The 24128-nt window shown below is 41.1% G+C and overlaps 1 protein-coding gene across 7 annotated transcripts in view; it reads left to right on the top strand.

Annotated features, from left to right (window-relative positions):
- Positions 1-21020, top strand: part of kcnc2 (potassium voltage-gated channel, Shaw-related subfamily, member 2) — a 69386-nt gene extending 48366 nt beyond the window's left edge. Inside the window, exons 2-5 of one of the 7 annotated variants that reach the window (XM_053415000.1) lie at positions 10315-11242; positions 14245-14413; positions 15641-15648; positions 19826-19971. In XM_053415000.1, coding sequence (XP_053270975.1) covers positions 10315-11242; positions 14245-14413; positions 15641-15648; positions 19826-19971 — 1251 coding nt within the window. Of the gene's footprint in view, positions 1-10314; positions 11243-14244; positions 14414-15640; positions 15649-19825; positions 19972-20958 lie in introns of those variants that run through there. The other 6 variants (XM_053415004.1, XM_053415002.1, XM_053415003.1 and 3 more) reach the window with 6 other exon arrangements.
- Positions 21021-24128: the final 3108 nt, after the last annotated feature.

The raw sequence follows: 24128 nt of genomic DNA, 5'->3' as shown, positions 1-24128 counted from the left end.
AATTATGTATGCTCTACGATGGTCTTTAAATGAGCCATTCAGCTAACTACACTGCATAATGTTGATTTAACCGCTGTTTAATTTTGGGATGGGGACCTTGATGTGACAGAACTTGCAAATGCAGACATCATGTCTGTTTCCCAGCATGCACTCTCCTCCTCCTACAGGCTGGCTCAGTTATCACACGACATGTCGAATATCCACATATACTGGATGTGTATGAAGCTAAAGGACTGGACTCTCAGGAAGACAGTTTAGAGACAGGTTCTATAACCCCTCCAGACATGTTAGGAGGTTCTATCATTTCAAACACATGTATGTTTAAATTCCAGGCTGGATTTCAAGATATCTAAAAAAACACCATATGCCGAAGCTCAAGATCCTTAGAATTTTCTAAACTCTTCCCGTCAATAGCCCGGGACTTGATTTTGCATGTTACGTATTAAGCAGACTGTCCTATCGGGAGTGAATTACAATGAGAGCAGCAGTAGCAGACAGCATAAATAAACATAAGGGCACGTCAGGCTCTTTGTCCTTCATTCACACTTAAAAGGTCAAAGAAGTGAATAAGATCTATGCCCATGGATGGCGCACATGAAAAATAAAAGAGGTGCCATCACTGACGTCTGTGTCGTGACTCTCCTTGGTTATTTTTAACATTTCAGGAGGGTGAATTATTGAAAAGGCAAAAACATTTGTACGTTTTTCACACAGTTAAAAGCCGTCATGTTTCACTGCTGTGAATTCTGGTCCATTAATGCCACTGATGGTTAAGAGCGGTGTTTGGCTCTTTCCTGTGTCACTGTTGTATAATGGTGTTAATGTGTGGCTGACATCAAGAGCTGACGTTTACATGGTGTGTAGAGACTGTATGGTGGTTTGTTTCTCCCCCAACACAAAACCATATTTAGAATTTCAAATACATTATATTTATATTGGATTTCTTGGAGACAGAGTTGTCAGATTACACTGTTTAATCATTTGTTAACCGACCGCTTGTAGAGAAGGAGGGAGGAGGAAAATGATGGATATATATATATATATATTTATGGAGAGAGTAAAAAAGACACACTTCTCATTAAGCAGGTGATCAGTGTTGTTGTTGCTGCTTTGAAGTGACACAACACCACTGAGTGACAGACACAGAGCAACAGATGGAGGGATATCTCTGCCCGGGGGTCTCCGCTTCCAGCTGGAGCTGAGCTCTGTGTGGGAGAGAGACACAAACACACTCACAGGGAGAGAGAGAGAGAGAGTAAGAGAGAGGCCATGCTGTAATTTAAAAGATGGGTAAACAGTGATCTATAGCTATCCAGTATCCACCGCTAATTTACAGACTAAAGTTTAACAATACTGACATATCACAATAAGATTTGTATCACTTTCTAGTAAGACACCTTTTTAAAGGGAATTTAAGTTTCAGCTGTAACTAATGTATTTATTCTGAATTCATTTATTTTTCGGTTGCTTGGGGCCGACCATTTGAATCCTGGAAATTGTATATGACATATCACAAACAATTATCACAAACAATTAACCCTAAAAGGCAATTTACCTCTTCCCCATTTTTCACAGCTGTTTGCCTTGTGTCTTTTCACCCGGTGACACATGTTCGACATCACAAAAGTGCCAGAAGCCCAAAAGCTCTCTCACATCACTATCTTGCCAGTGTTGAACAGTATTAAAAAAATCTTTGTTGCATGTTGTTCCCCCGATGTAAAAAAACAAAAAGAAAATATAATACGTTCATGGTTATTTACGTGCCAACGCCTGTACGTTCAATACACATTGTAATAATGTGCAGAAGAAGTTAAACGTCAGTGTCTAGACTGCCAATATACAGAAGAAGAAGAAATTAGCGCGTCATATTTCCATCTGTGCCAATTGTACCTGGAGCTGATAAACACCTGATGACTCCAGAGTCATTTGACTCGGGAGTTTAATGATGATTGTATCTATTTCCACTGCAGACTAAAATCGATGAAAAGACTCATTGATTCTGATAAGTGAAGCTTTATTTAAATTCTTAATCCTTTAGAGATCAGTTTTCTAGAAATTGAATAGAACATAAGTTTGTTCTTCACTTTAATTAGCCCTCCGTTTTGTAGTTAAAAATGTTGAAAGTTCAGGTTTTTTACATTTTACATATCAGTAAGAAAACTGTCCATTACGTGTGTAGTGATTCAGAGATTCTATCAAACATTTTAACAAGATCAGCATTCTAATGGTTTGTGTGTTTGTCCTAAAGCTTAAGACAAAAACAAATTAAATGTCCCAAGGATGAAATTACACAGGATTTTTTCACAACCTGACCAACTTAAAACTTATTGATCAATCAATCAATCAAATTTTATATGTATAGCCCATATTCACAAATTAAAATTCATCTCATAGGGCTTTAACAGGGTGTGACATCCTCTGTCCTTAACCCTCAGCAAGAGTAAGGAAAAACGACTAAAAACCCTTTTAACAGGGTAAAAATACGTAGAAACCTCAGAGAGAGCCACATGTGAGGTATCCCTCTCCCAGGGATTGATGACCTTAATTGATCTATAAAGCATTATGAAAGTATTTATTGATAATAAAGCATTTAGTTACAAGTTCATTTCTCTTACTGATGGTATCTTGAGTTCCATATTGGCCTAAAATAAGACAGAATCTGACTCCACACAGTCTGTCATGCGTGCAGCTTTATTGAACAGTGATGGCTTTACTCATGTGGACGTGGGGTTTAACACTTCCGCAGACTTCATGTGTGTACACATTGGAAAAGCCCTAAATCCAGATTGAAATTATAACCGAGAAATAGAGCACAAACAGAAGGGAAGACAGATACGAGCTCAAACCCCCAAACCCCACAGGTTAAATTAAGTTGGTGTGTGGATGTGGGCGTGTGTGTTTGAGATCCTCTTGGACCATGCTAGCACCTCCGGGTTCCCCTTAGCCTGATGATGTCACGGCATCTTACAGAGGGTTGAAGCAGCATGGCGCTGGATGGTGGTCTCAGATCAGTGCGCACAGCTTCCACTCATCGTGTCAAACAGATGGTGGCAGTCCCAAGGAGGTGGGGGCAGCGAGCACTCTGATTGGATGAGCCAGCAGGGCGGTTTCTGAAACAGAGCCTGAGCAGGGCACTTGGTAGGTGTGTGTGTGTGTGTGGGGAGAGGCCTGGGGGGTCAGTTGGAAGATGCCAAGGTTCGTCCATCCAACATGCATGACGTTGTGCCAACAGATGAAGTGATGTATAGAAATATGTGTGACCCATGAGGGTCATTCTGTTTTTAGCCCTCTAAGTGAGTGTTGGCACTACTAGGATTTACCACAAAATAATTTAGATATTGGCAGGGTAACAATTGAGATTAATTCTGGCAAATATAACAATGATTTACCAGCAGTCGCTCCTATTTTCTATTATACATTACCGTAATACTTAAATAATGCAAGCGCTTTATACCCAAATTGTGTTTTACTAAGTAAAGCGATAAACACACTGTATCTGTAATATGTATATCAATTACAGCTACTCAGAAATCAAGTACTTCACGCTCATATCTTGTGTCTGTTTCTCGAAACCCACTGGGTCACCAGTAGACATTACAGACAAGGTAACTTAATGTGGACGTGCTGTAACTCGTTAGAATGGCTAGAAGCTCGGGTCTACACATCTTCCGCCGAAAACTAAAAACATACCTCTTCCGACTATACCTTGAAAAAAAAAAAATGCTAACAACTTTTTGAAACTACCAATTTAGTAGCAATTTAATGGCACTTACTTATAGCACTTTGTAGTTTTGCTTTAGTTTGAAGAACTTGTACTTTCTTGATTTTTGTCGTCCTGGGTCTGTACCCTCCGGGTTGAATGGACTTATTGTAAGTCGCTCTGGATAAAAGCGTCAGCCAAATGAAAAATGTAATGTAATGTTATGTAATGTGTACCCCATTAACAACCACTTTCACATAAACCAAACACAATTCAAACTCCAATCAACTGAATCAGCATGTCGACAAAACCAGTGTAGACCACCATGCTACTACATGCTAACAACATAAGCTACACACGAGAGCCCAAAGTATATTTTTATTCTTTCTACGACCTAAACTCACTGAACCAGCATTGTTCAATACTTGTACTATTGTTCTTAGTGTTTGGAGTCGCCCATTGACTGGAAGGTGTTGCTAAGGTGCAAATCCTGTGCAGAAGCTACAGGTCAGTCACAGTTGATTTATCACTGACTGTTGACAGGCTTGTTCCGTCACTGTAACCTACAGAACACCAAGTTTATCCTTTCCATTAGCTTTGTAGTGTGACGTCCATGCCGGTGTATCAGTTACACTTTACAGCCTGAGGCTGCATAGCTCCAGTGTCAGCGTTCTGGCTTGCCGTCACTGCCGGCTCCAGGCCAAGTGGCAGATGTAATGCACCGGGGAACTCGTGATCGGAGCTGTGTGATCTGGCAGTTTCCTCATGTCTTTTTCTCCTGGACATGAACAGGAAGAGTTCCAGGGCGGGGCAGACAAGTAATTTAATAAATGATGTGATTATGAGGAAGGGCCTCCCTGACAGCCATCACATCACATCAGTATATGTGGTGGTGACAGGGCTGCAGACTGATTCTGTTTGGACCTAATAAATCACTGTTTGTACAGTACATACTTAGATACACAGAGCTTTTGGAATTAGGTATTTAAATAATTTTGCTGTCATTTTGAGTTCATTATACAATCTACTTTACATTTCCCTGTAATTTTAAAATCAGTGTTATGTGCTATTATTCTGTCTCACTTCTCCTGTCTAATGAGGAGTAAGACAGCATTGGAGAAATAGTAAAGTAGGAACCACTCTTTCTTAGAGGAGGCTTTCCCTAGGTGTCGAGTAAGTGAGACAAATCTAAGATTAATGGTTCCATATTTTACACTAAGTAGTGCTTTAATGGAGGTTTTTGATGTATATATAATATTTTCAGTTTTAAGTGCCAAAAAGCATCTCTAATGGTTCTCTCTGGAGCTTTAACAGGAACAGAGCTTTTGTGAGCCATGGGTAACGAATTGTAGACGACAACAGCAGCTTGTTAAAGCTCACTGGTAAATGCAAATGGTGATGATCGATCAAATTTCTCCATCTGGATGTGCTGTGGTGAGGACCCAGGCATCTGGCAGGACACTGTCCACACTCCGCAATAATGCAGTGTCCAGGTCCAATGCAGAAGTGGAGACCTGCTGCCTGTGCTTTCAGTTCATATCTTGTCTGCTAGACCTCCGGGCCGACTGGTACAGTGACAAGACCAGGCAGGGGTCCATCAGGGAGGTGGGTGACTGGACAGCAGGGTCGGCAAGACTGAAAGAATGGAAGACTGCATTTCCATAGATGATCTATATGCTTTGCCGGGGCAGCGGCTGGAGACAAGGCCATCAAATAGCTTATCCTTTTTATGTAACTCTGTCTCTAGGCAGTGGAATTCATTGCTTAACTCAGTGAGCAAGTTTCTAGTCAACACCCAGCCATGGTCACAGCTAGTTTTCAGCCCATGTAATTAATGAAATGGCACAATCAATAAAATGGTAAACATAAAACTCTGACATAAAAAGTAATCCAACGATCAGTGGAGGAATAAAATTGAAAGATAGACTTTAAGAATCATTAGTGAGGGTGAGGAAAACCCTGATAGGAGTCTTTAACAATGATTTAATAAAAAATACAAGTTATTACAGTCCAAATGGCTGGATTAAAGCACAGCATTTATCTGTTTTTTAATCCTTGTGTTTAATTTATATAATTGGTGCAAGGTGCAACATCCTGTTTCCTTAACCCTCAGCAATACTGTGGTATAACTATGAAAAAAACTCATGAAGAAAACCTCACAGGATGAACAGAAGTGCAATAGACAAAATAACAATATTTACAACCTTCAAAAGGCAGTGTCTAGCATCTATGGAAAGGATTATCGATGATAAAAGTAACTCTACAAAAGAAGATGCATGACAGAGATGAAGCGAGCAGAAATGACAATTGCAATGACATAGGTATTGCCACTAATAGTTGTGTATGTGACCAGGCATATTTTATGTCTAAGCAATCTAGTTGTAATCACAAGCCACAGTCAGCTGCCACCATGATTCATGGTCACGATCCGTGATGTAGCTGTAGCTGCTGTCCTGAATTTGTAACAGTAAAAGCAGAAGGACTCCGGGGAAGAAGTCCAGTGACTTACATGTATGGATGAGGCATTAATGTGATGGAAAGGGAGATGAGGGAAGAGAAGCTCCAGGTCTCTTCTGCCCCTAACAACCTTGGCCTATATAAGGATAATCAAGAGCTGGTCCAAGACAAACCTGCACCAGCTCTAGCGGTTCAGGGTTCGGGGAGATGAACCACCTAAACATTTATAACCTTCGATTTCACACAAGGACATGAAACACTGACCCAGCAGCACACCCACAGTCCAAGGGCTGTGTTACTCTTCTTCATGGGGAAATAACTGATTGTCGTGCCTCTTTCTTCGTGTGAGCATGAGCGTGCGGTAATCAGCGAGATCAATGATTGTTTACAATGAAGTCTCGTGGCTTTTCATTGGCGTTCAGGTATGAAGGTCACAGCTTTTGGCTCTACTGCTCTTGTCAATGAGCGAGAATTTAAAAAAGCCGTGCAGATAATTGAAAAGATGGCTGGAAAACCGGGCTTGTCCTCGGGGTGTATAAGATCTGCCTTGTTCAGTGGTGGACTGTCTGTGCCATGTCTGCCTTGCTGTGCCGTCTTCATAGAGCAATTTTATACAAGTGCAGGACTTACTTAACATGCAGAGGGAGTGAGCTGGAAATCAGCATGTGGCGAAGCATGCATGTGCCTGTTGCAATCACATGGTAGGTGAGCAACTTTGCATTTTTAATATCTATCATGATTCATAAATGACAGTGTGGGTGTGTGTGTTTATGTGTGTGTATGAGAAAAGGGTATCAGTGTGTGCACCTACATGTTAGTGTACTGTTAATGCATGTGCTTTCAGTGTCTGGCTGGTTAAATGTGACATGATTCAGCTGTTGCAAGGTGATGTGCACTGGGGAGATGGTGTATCCTCACTCGGCAGACACGAGCGCCACAAAATTCCAGCCCAGCACGAGGCGGCAGTATTCATTAGTCTGCACAGCATCTGAGCAGCCAAAGGAAACAGCTCGGCGAGTCCTGCTGTTGGCTCTAGCCAATGGGAAATGGAGATAAAGACTCGGAAAGGGGTGAGATGGAGAGACATTCAGAATTGAGCAGTAGGAGCAGTGTTCTTGCATTTTGAGTTTTCAGTTTCTAAGGGAATTATCCACAATATAACACCCCTTATACTTTTTGAGGTGCATTTTCTTTTTCTTTGTGGTGTATGATTTTCACATTAAATGGGATTGGTACCAGGGCTTTGGTTCATATTATTATAACAAAATTGCTCAAATTGAGACGTTTATCTTTACCTGTTGTATTCACGAGTTACCAAAGACCTTCGGGTGTGTAACCGCCATTGTTAAAATGATTTCTGTGCATCAAGAATCATTTTAAACATAAACATAAATGGGAGGTCACAAATATGACGACAGATGAGACCAATTTTTTTATGTTTTCAATCAAGAGAATGCACAGACGATCCATTAGAGGCGCCGGTACAAACACTTGGCATCCAGGGCCGATCCAGAGACAGGGCTGAAATCTTACAGGCCCAAAGTGCCCCTTTCCTGTCAGTAGTCTTTTTTCAAATAAACTGGTCACTTTATACTAATAATAAATATGACAGTTTGTTAAACATGTTCGAAGCTTATTTGAAGTACACAATGTGCTGGAACAAGCAACACTTTTCAAAATATATTCAGTGATGTGTGTCTTTGCTCAAAGCTGTAGCGGTAACAGTATACAAGGAATGACTTAAATTTTCACCGCTGATGCAGGAACTAGCGCCTAAATTAGAAAAATCCTAGATCAGCCACAGCTTTGCATATAAAATAATTTTTTCTTAATAGGCGATTTTAGAGACTTGAGAACTCTCAGACACTTAAGTGATCAAGTGTGACTTCAGAGTAGAAATAGTATATGTTTATTAAACAACTCAAAAAAGGTGTCATTTTATAACTCGCTTTAATAAATGTCACTGAATGAGCAGGATGAGTATTTGCACTTGATCATGAAGACAGGTGCACCATTAAGAGTGTGCAAGCTAACAGCAGCAGAGTGAAAGCACGCACACGGTTCAGAAGCAGTGTGACCCAAATAGTGGCAATATTTTGAGTGTGTGAGTCATGCAATCTAAAACGGGGGCAGAGTGTAAAACGACTTGTTTAGAGCTCAGTAGGCAGAGGGCTCCAGTGGATGGATTGTGGGAGGAAGGTAGAGAAACAGCAAAGTAGGCTGCTTGTGTGGAAATCAGCTGCGTTTACCTCTCAAAAAAAAGAAAAACAAATTCAGCCTGAGCTTCTTCCAGAGAAGAGGAATATGTGCGTGTCAGCTCTGCGTCTGACAGGTGGTTTGATATGCCCTTTGCAGACGACGGCCAAAACAAAACAAGATTTGTTGGATAGAAAATAAAATGTGCTTGTGACTCATCATTTAATCCAGTTGCCACACAGATTCAGATGCTTTCATTTTGCCAGCCAAACACCGAAGTTATCCTGAGGCTATCCATGATTGGCGTCACCAGCTCGTCCCGCCCTTAATGTTGTTGCCTAGCAACAAAGCCGAAGTTGGACACGACGGGAACATTTGAATGCCCCTTGTTTTTTTAACATGTGCACCTTTACCTGTTTGGTTGAGTTGAAGCTTGATACTTAAGCATTGTACGTCTCGTCAATTGCCCGTGACTTTTCATCTCTTTAAAAAAGGTTGTCACCAAACGGCAATGTATCCTGGTATAGGTTGGGTCGGCAAGGATCCATCCGTTGGAGCCTTTGTTTTTTGGGGAAGAAATTATGTATTTGTTGGCTGTATTTGAAGGAGACTTCGAAATGGGACAGTTTAGCCGCTATACTGTGTCGCAATGGGTCTTCAAATGCAGTCTCCCAAGGATGCAGACCCTCAATTGAGACACAGCTTGTATAATATGTAATCACTGTGGCTCAATAGAATAAACCATGGAGTCACAATGGGTATCTTTGAAATGTGTACCTTGCCTAAAACTGCTCTATATATATAGAAGCCCAATGAAAAGTCTGTATTTCTTTTTATGTTTTCATGTTGGCAGCAGATTTGAATGAAGGAGCCACAAAATGTCTCTCAAGAGGACTATTTAGGTGTCCCTATCTCTGCCTGACTTTGCCTGCGGTCACTGTTGCCCAGACACCAGGGGAACGACCAAGAGAAGATGGCTTTAATTTTTAGCCAATTGAACTTTGCAATACCTGTGTTTTGTTCTAAACTGAGACACAGATAAATGATTACAGAGAGTGATAAAGGTGATGGAAATGTTGATTGTTATGGCAAAAACTCCACCTCACAGATGTGCATTAGCACGCACATCTAGAATATTTATAAGGATTCATAAATTTCTAACCAAAGCATGAAAGTTCTTTCTTGACCTTAGAAAACATTTAGCTTGTTGGGGCTTTAAATAGCATCAAATGATCTTCATCAGCCGATGGTTATCTCAATTGTCATGCACAAACTAAAATTAACATTTATTACTGCAGAATTACTGACAGCTCAGTGTTTTACTTCTTTATTGTTAAATCCCTTTGTACCTGTATCTGTTTTCGTTGCATAGCCTAGGGATTTGGAATGCAACATGGAATTTTTAAATAAACTCCCATCATTGCCTGCTTTTTTGTTTATAATGTTTACATCTTTTGTTAATTTAATTACACTTCTCAAAGAGGAAAAATGTCCATTTGTTGACCTGGTCACAAATATGCAACCTGTGATGAGGAATCTTTAGTAGAAATTGGGTGAATGGTTTTCATAAATTATAAGCAAAGCAACTACTTAGCAATGTAGTATGACATAATGATACACAATTTTTTTTTACACAAATGTACAAAACATACTTTTTCTTTACTCAGGACCAATTCTGAATTAAATCTGACTTCACCTGTATTCCCATGCCACATTTCCAGCAGGATCACATGGAAGTGTGTGTTTATTTGTTGCTCTTGCTAATAGATTGCGCCTCTCTCAGGAGTCCGTTCAAATTGATGCAAGTTAATTAAACTTGATTCAATTTACGCCCCGCTCAAGAGTAAATAAACCAATGTGCTGTTTATGCCATCTAAAAAAAAAATCATGGTTGACAAGAGCCTGATATGTCAGCAGTGTTATCATCTCTAATCCTCTCTTTCTCTTTTCTCCTCTTGCAGTTTATTGCCTTTGCATCTTTGTTCTTCATCCTGGTCTCCATCACCACATTCTGCCTGGAGACGCATGAAGCTTTCAACACCATAATCAACAAAACGGATCTGATGCGGAACAGCAGTGGGCCGGACTTGGGCCCTCAGTACGAGATTGAAACAGATCCTGCGCTCACCTATGTGGAGGGTGTCTGCGTCTTTTGGTTCACAATTGAGTTCCTGGTGCGTGTGACATTCTGCCCGGTCAAGTTGGAGTTTGTTAAAAGCGTCCTCAACATCATTGACTTTGTGGCCATCCTGCCTTTCTACCTAGAGGTAGGGCTGAGTGGCCTTTCTTCAAAGGCCGCCAAGGATGTGTTGGGTTTCCTCAGGGTGGTGCGCTTTGTTCGTATCCTGCGTATCTTCAAGCTCACACGTCATTTTGTGGGGCTAAGGGTGTTGGGCCACACTTTACGTGCCAGCACCAATGAATTCTTGCTACTCATTATCTTCCTGGCATTGGGAGTGTTAATTTTTGCCACCATGATTTACTATGCTGAACGAATCGGCGCCAAGCCCAACGACCCCACTGCTAGCAACCACACCAAGTTCAAGAACATCCCCATTGGCTTCTGGTGGGCTGTGGTGACTATGACTACACTGGGATATGGCGACATGTATCCAGAGACCTGGTCAGGCATGGTGGTGGGGGCATTATGTGCTTTGGCTGGCGTGCTGACGATAGCCATGCCTGTGCCGGTTATCGTCAATAACTTTGGGATGTACTACTCTTTGGCCATGGCCAAGCAGAAGCTCCCCAAAAAGAGAAAGAAACACATCCCTCAGGCAGTGCAGGGGGGGTCCCCCAGCTACTGCAAAGCTGATCTCAACACCACCTGCAACAGCACTCAAGGTGACCTGTGCCACGTCAAAGGGAGCAGGGTACTAGAACCCTCAGGTAAGACCATTTGGACAGACACAGGCCATGCTAGGCCGAAAACTATGATTAACCACACCTTGGTGAAGTTCACGTAACACCGAAGTGCATTATTTATGAGGTGACAGCGAGGGGAATCCATAGGGGAACTCATCTCAGGTAGAGAGCTTCGGCCATTTGACAGAGTCACAGAGACAAAGTACAACCGCAGCTTCCTCACAGAAGTCCTGTTTCCGAACAGCCTTCATCCCTGTATGCCACACTGATAAGGGATGTAACACAAAAGGCAATGAGGAGATGGTTGTGTCAAACAGCTCATGCTGATAAGAATTCACTGTTGTTGTGTCCAAGCTTATCTTCCAGTCGTTGTGCGTTTGCTGTAAAGACCGTAGGCGGCTGTTTTTCCCTCTCGGCCGATGTCGGTAATTTACTCTGACACATCTGATATTGATGGAAATTAGTGTCGACCTCTGTATATACTGGCTTTCTTTGAATTCTAGTGCAGACGTTCCTGAGGGTGGATGCACGCTCTGGGCTCCTCGCAGTCTACTTGTTTATTAGGTCTCAGAACCTTACATTTAATAAGCATAGAATAATTCATGCCTCAACTGAATACACAAACAGAGTCAACCTGCTTCTAGTGGCCTTTGTGATTTCCTTGGAGGTCATTTGAAATAGCCTACACAGTGTGCAAGGTTACTGTCAGTGGTAGAGAACCTCATGCTTTATATTGCAATGGTTACATAAACTGTGTGTTCATTTTAGTCATACATGACAGGACAAAATAATTTGTCATTTACGACTAATTTTAAACCTATGATTTAATAACCTTCTTTAGTATCTTAAAGAAATTAACGTTGACATACCAGTGAATCTTATTAATTTAAGCGTGACTAGTATGACTTTCTGATTATTACTGTATTAGTAATTATGGTTCTCGTTTTTATACTTTGTCTCCTGATAATAATCGACCATTTGCTGAAACTAAATTGTAACTACATTTCATTTACCTTATCATACTTGAAGAAGCTCAATACAGCATTTACAAAAAAAAACTGTTTAAATGGAGGTTGAGTATCGAGAACAAACGGTTTCATCTTTATTCTTTTAGCACAAAGTAATGTCTGTGGCCATCAAGGCCTTATAAATACATATACAATCCCTACAACTGTCATCTGCACGAAATCATTGGACATCACAAGCTGCTGTCAACCTGCACTTTTAAAATCCACCAAGCGATTGTAAATCAGCCGTAGTCACCACTGTAATCTGCATGTGTTACTTATGAGAGCGGAAAGCTTGACAGGCAAAGCAACTGTACAGAAGAAGAGCCTAAGAAATGGTTAATTTACATTTATTAAAAGAAGATACTCACGTGTTTAAAAAAAGAAAAGCTAGCAAAAGCTAGTACCATCATGACATGTTCCAAAACACTATCATAATAAGGGACACTTGTTATTGTGAAACTGTATTTTGAATCAAAGGCCAGTTATGCCATTATTCAGAATGCTTGGGCATAAAGTTTACATCTTGAGAATAGTCTTTTAAAATTTAAAATCAAACTGAAGCCAGACTCAACAAAAACAACACAATATGCCAATCCTGTAGTCTTCATAGAGCTGCTGATAATGTCTAAGCCTTCCGTAGAAATGTAGCCTCATTGTGTCTAATTGACTGTGGCTACGGCTATACGTTTTTTTCAGAGAGATGCTTTAGGTCTTGCACCCCCGTCTTTGTTATTATTAATTATTTATTTGCCGGAGTTCCACTCAAACCTGTCAGCTTCATCTCAGCGGAATTATTTACAATTTGGCGAATAAGTTCACTTGGACTCACTGATTAACTGATTAGATTTCAATGGTCAAAGGTCAAGGTTGTCTCAAAAATCATGTTTCTGTCCTCTTGAATGTGATACACCAATACTTTTGATTATTTGGACTCATATATGAAGTGATTAGATTTCAGTGGTCAAACTCCGTGACCTTTATGAATCTGGGGGGAAAAATGTTGTAGTAATATGTGCATTGTAACTGCACTGGCTGGTGGAGTCATACGACCGCAGCGATGTAATTCTAGTTTGTTGTTGTAAAATTGTGTTGTTGCTCATAAGAAAACAATGTGGCTCTCTCATCCACTGGAGCTCCAAACACTGTCTGCCCTTTGACCTCTGCTGTGCTGCTTGGTGGTGCCTGTGACATTTGGAGCAGGTGTTTAATGTACGAGGGTGTTTGTTATTTGCTGCATTATTCCTTTATGCTTTCTGTGCATAGACCACTGTGAAGAGCCATTCCCACTTATTGTTCCGAAGAATCAATAGCCTAGTGTTGGTAGATTCAATGTGATCAGTTAGAATGGGAGGAGAAAATTGGTGATCTGGAAATAATTAAATATTACATTTTGTGATAAGAGGTAATTTAAAGTATTAATGATTTATTCAACAAATTAGCCTTTTGTTACACTTAATCTTTTGGATGTGCATATAAGCATTGGTTTAGCACAATGTGGTGTTAATATCACATATTATTATATAGTATTTGACCAAACAGTAAGAATTAACAACAGAAATCAAGTTTCAAATAATTTCGATAACACTGTATCAACAAGTAGTTCATTACAGTTGTCTAGTCAAGTCACATACCCTTTATATTGCTCCAAATCCCAATAAATGAATGTTAGGCTAACCTGACATTTTTTGTAAAATATGATATTTAGGGCAAATATAGTTGTTGATACCACAGCAATGCTACCTACTTTATGATGTATTAGATTAAAAGCCATACTGGAATGAAGAAGGGAATGAAATGATTCAAATGATATACAAGCCTATCTAGTATAGAATTTATTTATTTAGTAACTCAGCTAAAAATAATCTAAAGCTGTATGGCATGGTAGGTTTATCTCATATTGTTTTTTCTTGCTGTTGAGAGACTTAGCCTTTTTGTCTTATGAAATTACTTAAATTCAACGCTTAAAACTTAAAAGTACTACTAACTGTGTGACCCATCGTGTTTCCTTCCTCACAGTTCTGTCGGCAGACTGCAGCAGTGACCTGACCATGTCTCCAGAGGAGAGTGTCCCCATGCGAAGGTCGAGCACCAGGGAACAGGACCATCGGGGCGGGGGAACTTGCTTCCTGCTCTCTGCTAGTGACTACACCTGCCCTGCAGACGGAGCAATGAGAAAAACAGGTAACTGGATGACGAAAATCAACGGTTTTACAATCTCGTTTTGATATTAAAAAGTAAATAGACATTCAGAGCAGTTGACATTAAATATGTTTTACCTTTAACATTAGCTGGTCTATCACGTTTCAATAAAATCCTTCAACAAAAAAACAAAGTGAAAAATCCTCATCAGCTGATCCATGTCCTTAGTGACTGGGACACCAACATCCCTGGAGGATGGAAGGCTGATTGTTCAGGCCTAGTCAGAGAAGGTTATGTACCCTGTGGACGTTCTCAAATTATTCATTTTCTTTCTTCTTGTCGCCTCGAAACACTTGAATAAATTTCCGACCTCGTGCCTCACTTTTCCATCTATAGCTCCCAAATAAATTGGGTATCATCACTATCTGCCTCTAAGGTGATGATCCACCAGCATCATTTTTTGGGGGGGGTTTTAGCCATAAAGAATAAAGACAAAGAAAACATGTCTCACACACAGATGTAAAAAGCTTAGTTATGTTCAGAAGTCAGAGCTTTACAAAGAGCTGAAAATCAATCTATCTTCATTGTTTATACAGTGTATTTTCAGCAGCCTCAAGCAAACACCAATTCCAGTTTCCAACTTGCAGCTACAGTTTCCATCAACATTAATAACTTAATTATGACTGGGAAGCAGCAGAGACCTTTTTCTTTTTTTTAAAGCATCAACATTTCCAGTTTGGCACTTAATTACACAGAAGTGCCTGAGAACAAACAAATATGGATGCTATACATCAGGCATACTTCGATATAATTAGACTCACATTTTATGGAGTTAAAGAGGTTTTAAGCTTCATGAGAATCAATTGGAGCAGATGTTATACCAGCTTCCAAGCAGAAAGAGTGTCAGTTCGGAAAGAGAATAATAAGAATGTTAACTCTTGGCCTTGGAAGTTAATCTGGGTTAGGTTTCTCTTTCAGGTAACCTGTCAACCAGGTATGCTGATGTTAGTAGAGTACACTCAATTAGACAAACAAATAGGTTGATCTAGTCCTTTACCTTCTTATATTTTTTGTCTTAAAAACTTGGTTAAAGCAGCACAATGCTCTTAACTCTGATACTTAATGTCACACTCAATGAGGCCTGAGGCTACATCCACATGACTACATTTTGAATCTATAATCCCCATTCATACTATCACGCCTGAAAACGTATAATACGCGACCACTCACTCACACTGTAACACGGGTTACATCTGCGATAATAACTTATCTCCTGTACATGTAAGCAGTTGTATCATTGTAAAGTGCACAACAGGAACAGAAACACTTGAGATAGTTGAGGCTAATGCCTGTTGTTTTCTTTCCGGAATGGGGACATGTTACAGGAGCCTGATGAATCAGCGAAGGCTATACTGAACAAAAAGGCCCAATCAGCAACTCATTGTTTCCAACATCTCTGTTTCTGCTCGTCCAGACTCAATACGTTTTCAAGCTAAAACAGGCCTGGCAGCGTTCTCTGTTTTTAGCAACTCCAAAACTCTGGAGTAATATGGACGCCAGGCGTATCTGTAGTGGAATTAATGCGTTTTCAGACCAAAATCTAGTGATGTGGATGTAACTCGAATATCACTCTCAATAGAGCATTATGAACTGACACAAGGTGCTTACCAGACCTGCTGTACCCCCTCATACGATTGCTGCTTGGAGGAAGGTTCAGCAAACAATCAATTCCAAGCCCTTTAACAATGTTGTCAGTGTGAACTTTCATAAAGAAGTCAATTTGCCCAGATTAGGAGTTGACCATGGCTCTGGTCGTGCCACCAGGATGACCTGATTCTTGTCTCTGATTGGACAAGATTGGAACTTTTTCCCGCAGGGTTTAATACCCATAAATACTAACAGTTTACATTGTTTCTAATTAGAAATATCACTGACAATATGTCTTCAAAATCTGCCTTTAGATTTTCTGTTATCACCTTCAGTCGTTGGCCGATCCCTCAGTGGAAAGGTCATGCTCAGATGGAACTTGACCTTCCAAACATTTTGACCCAAGCCAGAGGTCATCGTGAAGTTCATATCTGCTGAATATCCAGAAAGCCTTGTTGCTGTCAAATGGGATTTCAAAGGCAGAAAAGGTCATGAATTAAAATGTATACATTGACCACTTCTCTCAGTAGAAATTGGGTCATGCTGCGGAGGATTTAACAGGTTTTCCACATGTGACTAAATAAAATCCTCCATTTTATCTGCAGCATCTTGTGGCATCAATGTTGTGTTAGTCTGCACTATAATGTGTAAGTGTTAAAACTCAGCTAATTGCCTTCCATCCGAAGTTAACTGCCTCTCCAGGAGGCTAACTAAATGTCGTGCTCTTAATGTTACTGCTCTGTAGCCTCAGAGTGATGCTGTACTCACTCTACAGCAGGCAAATCAATACCATTACACCATTAGAGGGTCACTTGTAAATCGAAGAGTTTGTTCATTTGGATTTCAGCTCCCATTTCAGTAAAACTCCCGGTTACCTCATCGAGGCGTATTCTAAAGTGGAGTCCAGAATAAAGTAAGGTTACTTGTTGATGCGCGTTGATTCAATCTAGCAGGTTAAACTGCTGTACAGCTGGTGATCTCTCACAGCAGGGCCCCTCATTGGACTTGTTCTGTTTAGCGTAGGCAGCGAAACAGCTGTGCCTTGGTCTCTGCTGCTCCAGTCAGTGGCTTCAGTTGCCGCCGTGCCGACGATAATGCATTAAACATCAGGGTTTTCCTCGTTGCTGCTACCTGTCGGCACAGACCAGGGCTGTCCTTTGTCCTGCCTGCTCGGCTGGTTCTGGAAAAAGACCTGTTTTAATTTGCACCCTTCCTCCTGATGAAATAAATGAGTGCCGTGTGCAGTATGGTAATGAGGCCACATTTCCATTAGCTGCTCCTCATCAGTGTTTACGCCAGTTGATTGACATGCTCCATTAATGATCTGGCTGCTTTGGCTTGCTTGTTTTTATTATGCAGCGGATTCGCCAGCATGTTTTAAATGCTGCATTTTTCGAAGTTTGAGCGATTGTAAAATGTGACTCTGTATAGACAATTGAAGCATTAATAATTTCCAATCATCATCATCAGTATGTAGAGGCTACACCTCTTTTTTTCAAGCTTTATTCAAAAGTCTGGTCTTTGTTTTGAAAGCAAGACGTATGGATTTCTTGTTCAGAATTCGTAATGCCCTCACTCAACCCTTTGCTCGCGCTCAGATACACCCGGCTTGTGTTGAGATTTCCTGCGCTCCAGCTTCAGCTTTCCTCCTCACGCTCGTGCTGCTTCTGTGCGCCGTTATCCCTAGGATTTTTCCTGGATTTGTTTCCCCAACCAATGTAATGCCAGGTGTAGTTATAACAAATAAAGAAATGGGGCAGAGTTGATATTGTTTTTATAGTGGCGAGCATAGTGTTCTCATAACGTAAAGAACTTGAGGTCCAGGATTTTGCCGCTCCGGGCTGACCAGTGCTGGCTCCTTGGAGTAAGTCGCGAACACAGTAAATGTTACCAACACCAATACAGGATTCTCAAAGACATACAGCTAAAACTCCTGCAGGCATTCTATTGGTTGGGGAATTTTATCAGGAACACAGATGAGAAAAATCTGAGATCAGACATTTATCCTGCACACAGAAACAGCGTGAGCACGTGGAGAGGAGCTGAAGCTGGAGCGCAAGCAGGGTATATCTGAGTGTAAGCCATAGACATAATCACCACAGGGCTTTAATCGAGAGCATTAGAACATCTGACTGTGAAATCAATTAGTCTCAAACCGAAGAACCATACCCTTGAATAAAGAAAAGAAAAAATTGACATACAACCTGAATCTTTACACATACAAACACAATACATATTTGATCCACTATGTGCATGTTGATAGTCTGAAGGTGTACACTTAATATGGCTGTTATGTATTTGAAGTATGTAAATGCACAATTAGTACAATCATCTTTTTGCAATTTAGGATTTGTGGATTCTAATCAAATTCAAAATGAGAAAATACTAATGATGATGAATGAGATGAATGACTGCGAATGTGTTATTTTATTGTCCAACCCTGCGAGTTTGAGAATAACACTGATTAGATGACTAATATGTTTGCAGCGTTAACTCAGCCCGACTGGAATTTAAATGGCATAGTATCTCTGAGAGAGGCGGAGCTGCTGTGTGGGTTAAAGCTGATTGGTTGAGTGAAGGGGTGGAGCCATATATACAATAATTGTTAGCTAAGTGGCAACTGCAATCTTCACAAAGAAATCGGTGAAACCTGACAAAAGTGAAAGTAATTTAAAAGTTTCATATTGGAGCATCATTACATTCATTATTTTGGAACATCAGCACATTAGCTTGCTGAAATACCTAGCGAGCTATAGGATAGTAAGGCTATCTTGTACCTCTTTTAGACCAAGACTTGCAAGGGTACTTGTTTTTATTTTAAACGTGACTCCTTTCCCATTGCCAGTAGAAACATTTCTTAAGACTTAAAACTTCAGCAAAGACGTCACAACTTTTACTTCCAAGACTTTAACTCATAGATATATATAAAGGCTAGATGTCTCGGCCAACGGAGTTGAACGTCCGCACATGGCGGCCATCTTGCCAGAGGTAGCTCGCTCACCCATAACATTGTGTTGTAGTGGTACGTACTTAAATAACCATAACTTGCTCAATTTTCAACCGATTTTTAAACGGTTTGGTTTGTTATAAATGTCAGAGATGTAGTTATGATACTGCATACTTATGAATAATTATGTTATTTTCTGAAAAATATAATAATGTTCTATATAGGTACAATATTTCCCTTTACAAATATACATCAAGAATTATTTTATTTTATTTAGTACATTTAGTACATGTTTAGTACATGTTCCACTACCAACACAATGTTATGGGTAGGCGAGCAACCTCTGGCTAGATGGCCGCCATGTGCGGACGTTAGACTCCGTTGGCCAGCAACGCGGACGAGACATCTAGCCTTTATATATATATCTATGCTTTAACTTACAATAAGTTGGATATCAATACTAGGCTTACAGCTTATTCCTACATATTTAAGATGGCTTGATGTATCTTTTCTGATCAGAGATGGTTTCAAGTTCCAGTTTCCATAAACCAGAGAAACTGTGGTTCTTTGGCTCCACACACTCAGCCAATTAGTTTTTTTTTTACCGTTCTCAGCAGCTCTGGCAAGGATTTTAGCCAAGATTTACTGGCACTGTGAGGAAATGTGCTGTGCATGCACTCACCATACAGTGTGTTACTGTTGCTCTGTCTCACTCCTGTCTCCTGTCTCGGTTCACTCGGTTGGCTCGGACTCGGATCGTTGCCTGCCTGCCTGTGTGTGTTCATGTCCTGTTCCTGCACAACCACAACCACCTCCACCACCACCACCACCACCACCACCTCTCTATCGCACCCTCATCTGAAGGCTATGAGAAATCCCGGAGTTTAAACAACATAGCGGGCATGACTGGCATGGCTGGTAACACCCTGAGGTTGTCTCCTGTGACCTCGCCCTACGGATCGCCCTGCCCTCTGCGCCGCTCTCGCTCCCCTATCCCCTCCATCCTGTGAGACCTCCAGCCCCGGGGGCCTCTTCAGCCTAAACCACCCCCACGTCCTAACCCCTAACAAACCACCTCCCTTTGGTTTATATCTGAACTCTTCTAGATATTGTGGCTAGTGGATAAGTGCTTAACCTTGTAGCTAAGACTATTGTTAGTGGCTTGGGCAACCTGAGAAACTCCTCACTTCCCCCCCTTGTCCTTGAAGGTACATGTGCTTAGCTAATAATCCTTAAGTTACTTCTCAGTTCTCCTGTGTCACTTGGAGTTCCCTTTTAAGATATCGTCGTACTTTGAGAATTCAGACTTGCAATAAAAGAACTTGACTGGTGGCTCCAGAAGTAGCAGCCATAACATTTAATAAAGGACATATTAATAATCAGGGATATTAGATGTTGCTATATTTAGATACCATGAAAAAGACGTGCTTCCAAGAAGAAAAGAAAGAGAGATGTCATTTCATATTAACCTCATCCAACTGTGACTTTGTCTTTGTTTTGCTACTTTATTTTTTGGGGGGGGGGGGAATTGAGACCAGAGGGCTAGCTATCGGGACGGACGATTTGTCTTTCAGGACTGTTTTGACTCGCACAAGCACACGTACAGTCCGTCACTCCACCTGCTGCTGGGCCTGCCCATATTTCTTGCATGGATCATCCTGTAGCCATCGTCTGCAAACCGTGTAGCGAGGGGAAGAGGGACCAGAGGATACACTAAGGCTATAAAAGAAGTACTCCTTCATATATGTTTATGTATCAAGGAGTATTTTGAATTGTTTATTGCTTCTGTGCTGGGTTTTGGGGCACTTTCAACTTGCATTGTATCCACCAAGGAGCAAAACCACAGAGCGCCAGCCGGGTGTTCGTTTCTCTCTGCATGTGGGATCTTGCTTGTTTACTGTTATTTCCGATTAACTCTCTCCCCCTTCTTATTTCTGTTCTTGTCTTTTCTTTGAGTGCCACCAAAGCTTTTTGTGTTTCTGGTTGTTTACTCACAGATAACTGCAAAGAGGTTGTCTTTACTGGTTTCACACAAGCAGAGAGCAGCGTTCTATCTTAATGGCTGTGGGGGAAGGCGCCACCATGGCGGAAAGGTAACCTTCTGAACGGGTGGGGGGGGTCAGAATTCAGTGCAGCACCCTCTCACCCTCTTGGTCATGAATCATAATTTGTGTTTTTGTGTGTGAGATAAAAACTGGGGTTATTCAATATTCCTTAGAAACACCTGTATGTGGTTGACATATACAACAAACGCACACTCTTAATGGTACCATTGTATCTACTGCTTGTAGCATCAGTCAATCATTACCACATTAATATGAAGACATAAGTATAATTACTGTAAAAAACAAATTAATCCATCATTGAGGACTGAAGCTACATCTTGAAATATGTGCAACTAAATTCACATGGAACTTATTTACAGCCATTAAAATAGATTTGTTCTGCCAGTGATCCATAACTTTTTCTGCAGTTTCACTTCCTGTCAGCCACCTTCAAGGGCTATAAGCTGCTCTCAAATCCCCAAACCAAAACGACTAACCTGAAGTCCCTCGAACAGAGTCAGTAAACCTCACATTTAACTGAAGCCGCCTTTTTTTAGCTTTGCTGAAAGGCTTTCTCATTTATTATTGATGAGATTTTTTTCATGGCGGGCATAAATTGCCTCCACGCACCAACAGGTGTGGGAAAGCAGAAATAACCATGCAGCGATGTGCCTCACCCATCCCTACAGTATGTCTATACCAGTAGAAGAGGGTTGCTTAGCAACTGGCACACAGCTAGATGCATCTTACACGTAGCTCAACAAAAAGTCTAACAATTAAAAAATAAACATTAAACATTTATTTTTGTCTGTCGACCAAATTATTGAATCACCCCCTTTTAAACCACGGCAATACACAATAGAGCTTTTATAATTCTGCATATTCACTGACAGAGCACTGTTGATTTGTACTATGTTCTCATTTCTGTGAAGATATTTAAAGTAGCCAGTGTGTGCATGGCAAGGTGTTCTGAAATGATGCTCAGCAGAGACAGATGATGCATTTCTGATATTTAGAGATGTGTTTATATTTTATTTAGACAATTCATTTCCTATTTGAATGACGGTGGGATAAGACCGTCATCGGTACGAGGACCTATTGCAGCGGGAGGACCTCATTTGGAGCCATCGGGCCACTGCTACAGGACAATACGGACGAGGACGCGCGTAAAAACCAGAGACTGACGGCCGCCTGGTTCACGGCTCAGCGAGCAGGGACACAAATGAAGACATTGATGAAGCATTTACCTTTTCCTGCTTTTCCTGTTTCAAGACTCTGGAGGAAAAGGAAAGGAAAGCAAACTGGACACATCCTTAAAAGGGACGACGTACTGCATAGAACCTTCTCCTGTAAATATAAAAACAACAGAACAGCACATCTGGGCCACGCGGCTCCGTCTACACATCTGTCTTTTGATGGTAAGTCAGGCAACAAGGCTGTTGGTTGCCAAGTTGCACCACGAACACTCAATGTCAGTCACTTTTCTTGCTGTGGTATCCCTCCTCGCAATAAGTGTATTAAGATGTATCAGTTGAGGCACTTTGTGTTCTGAAAATGGAGTGTATTCATATATGAAATCCTACATACAGTATATACAGTATAGAGAGACAAACGTGCTAAGTTGAATAAATGTGACATCATGGTCATCTTTGCTTTTGTTTCCCTCGGTAATTGTCAGGAGGTTAATTACTCTGCTGTGTGTCAATGTGTGTGTATGTATGTGTGTGTGTGTCCATCCTAAATCTCCAGGGTAAGATCGGGTCAGCAGAGACCAGTGAGTGAACGTGATGTCGTCACTCTTCCAGTTAGTTTTTCAGCACAAACCTGAACGAGACAGAGTCCCCCTGGGATGCAGTCACCATTGTAGAAGTCCCCCCGTCCCCCTGTCCCCCGTCCCCCCCCCCGTCCTGCATTCAACATGCAGCTATACCCTGCATCAGTGCTGCAGATGTTCGTCATTTGCACAAAGCAGAAGACGCCCGAGTTAAAAGCGGGACTTCTAGAATGGCTCCATCTGCACTGTAGCAATCCCCTGAAACCCAAACCATCAGATCGGATTTGCAATAAGCACCCAAATAAAAAAAAACAAAAAGCGCCGATCCACACTGTGATTTCAGCAGCCTGTTATGCCCAGAGGGAGAAAGGCAGAGTGTGAATGCTGCTCTGAAAGCCGAGAGAGGCGAGTGGCACAACTTGTGTGTCACGTTGGTTGTGACCTGCACGGCCGTACGTCGCCCTGTACCCACAATCCTCCTTGTGTAGTACACACGCTGCTTTACTCTTTGAGTTGACAAAGGGGTACCTACCGTTCTCTGTGTATCTCTAACGTGACTTGAAAAAAAAAAAAGAAGGTGTTTCTTTTTTTTAAATCCAGAACATGTATTTTTGTGTCTTCCTGTTGCTCTTCCTTGTGAAAGTCATGGTAGTCGGATGCTGTGCTTCTCCATCGTGTCCTCAAACTGTCAGGCTTTGGATCCCAGTTCATGTTTTGTATGTTTTATTGTGAGGAAAATTCTAGTTTGAAGTCTGTATTCGTGGAGCCTTTTGTTGGTATTCTAAAGTGCATGCTGAAAAAAAAAAACAAAAACATTATGTCAACTTGTTAAAAAAAGAAAAGAAAAGACACACTGTATATCACAGTCAAGACGATGTGTATAAAGGTTAATGCTATGTGAGAGATTCACATAAACTATTTATCTTTTAACTGGCTGTTCCTCTCTTTGCTTCATTCCACCTGTTTTCTTCCTCACTGGGGTTTTAGCTCTAAATGAAAATATGGTTTCACCTTCCAAAGTCCTGATGATTTAAAACATCTCTGCCTGTGTTCGGTCGACAAGCTGTTAGCATCTAGAAGGATCTACCTGTTGGAGCCCTGTTCTCCCAGGGATGGAAAGATTCATTTGTAGGTGCCTTCGATAATAGGACAGTCTAGTGGCGCTGCTGTGACACAGGCCTCTGAAGGAAGCCATCCATGAATTGAGACACAACTATAGTTCATAGAAAATAAGGTATTTTAATAGATAATCTTAAATTTCATCTCATAAATTTAAAGGGATTTGGAAGGAGATTGAACCCGACTCCCCACAACCCCTAAACCCAGACAGGATGGTCATAGATCTTAT

The sequence above is a fragment of the Pleuronectes platessa genome, chromosome 22 (assembly GCF_947347685.1).
Source record: "Pleuronectes platessa chromosome 22, fPlePla1.1, whole genome shotgun sequence".
Taxonomy (NCBI): Eukaryota; Metazoa; Chordata; class Actinopteri; order Pleuronectiformes; family Pleuronectidae; genus Pleuronectes; species Pleuronectes platessa.
The sequence above is the reverse complement of the archived record's forward strand: the minus strand, read 5'-3'. Positions and strand labels throughout refer to the sequence as shown.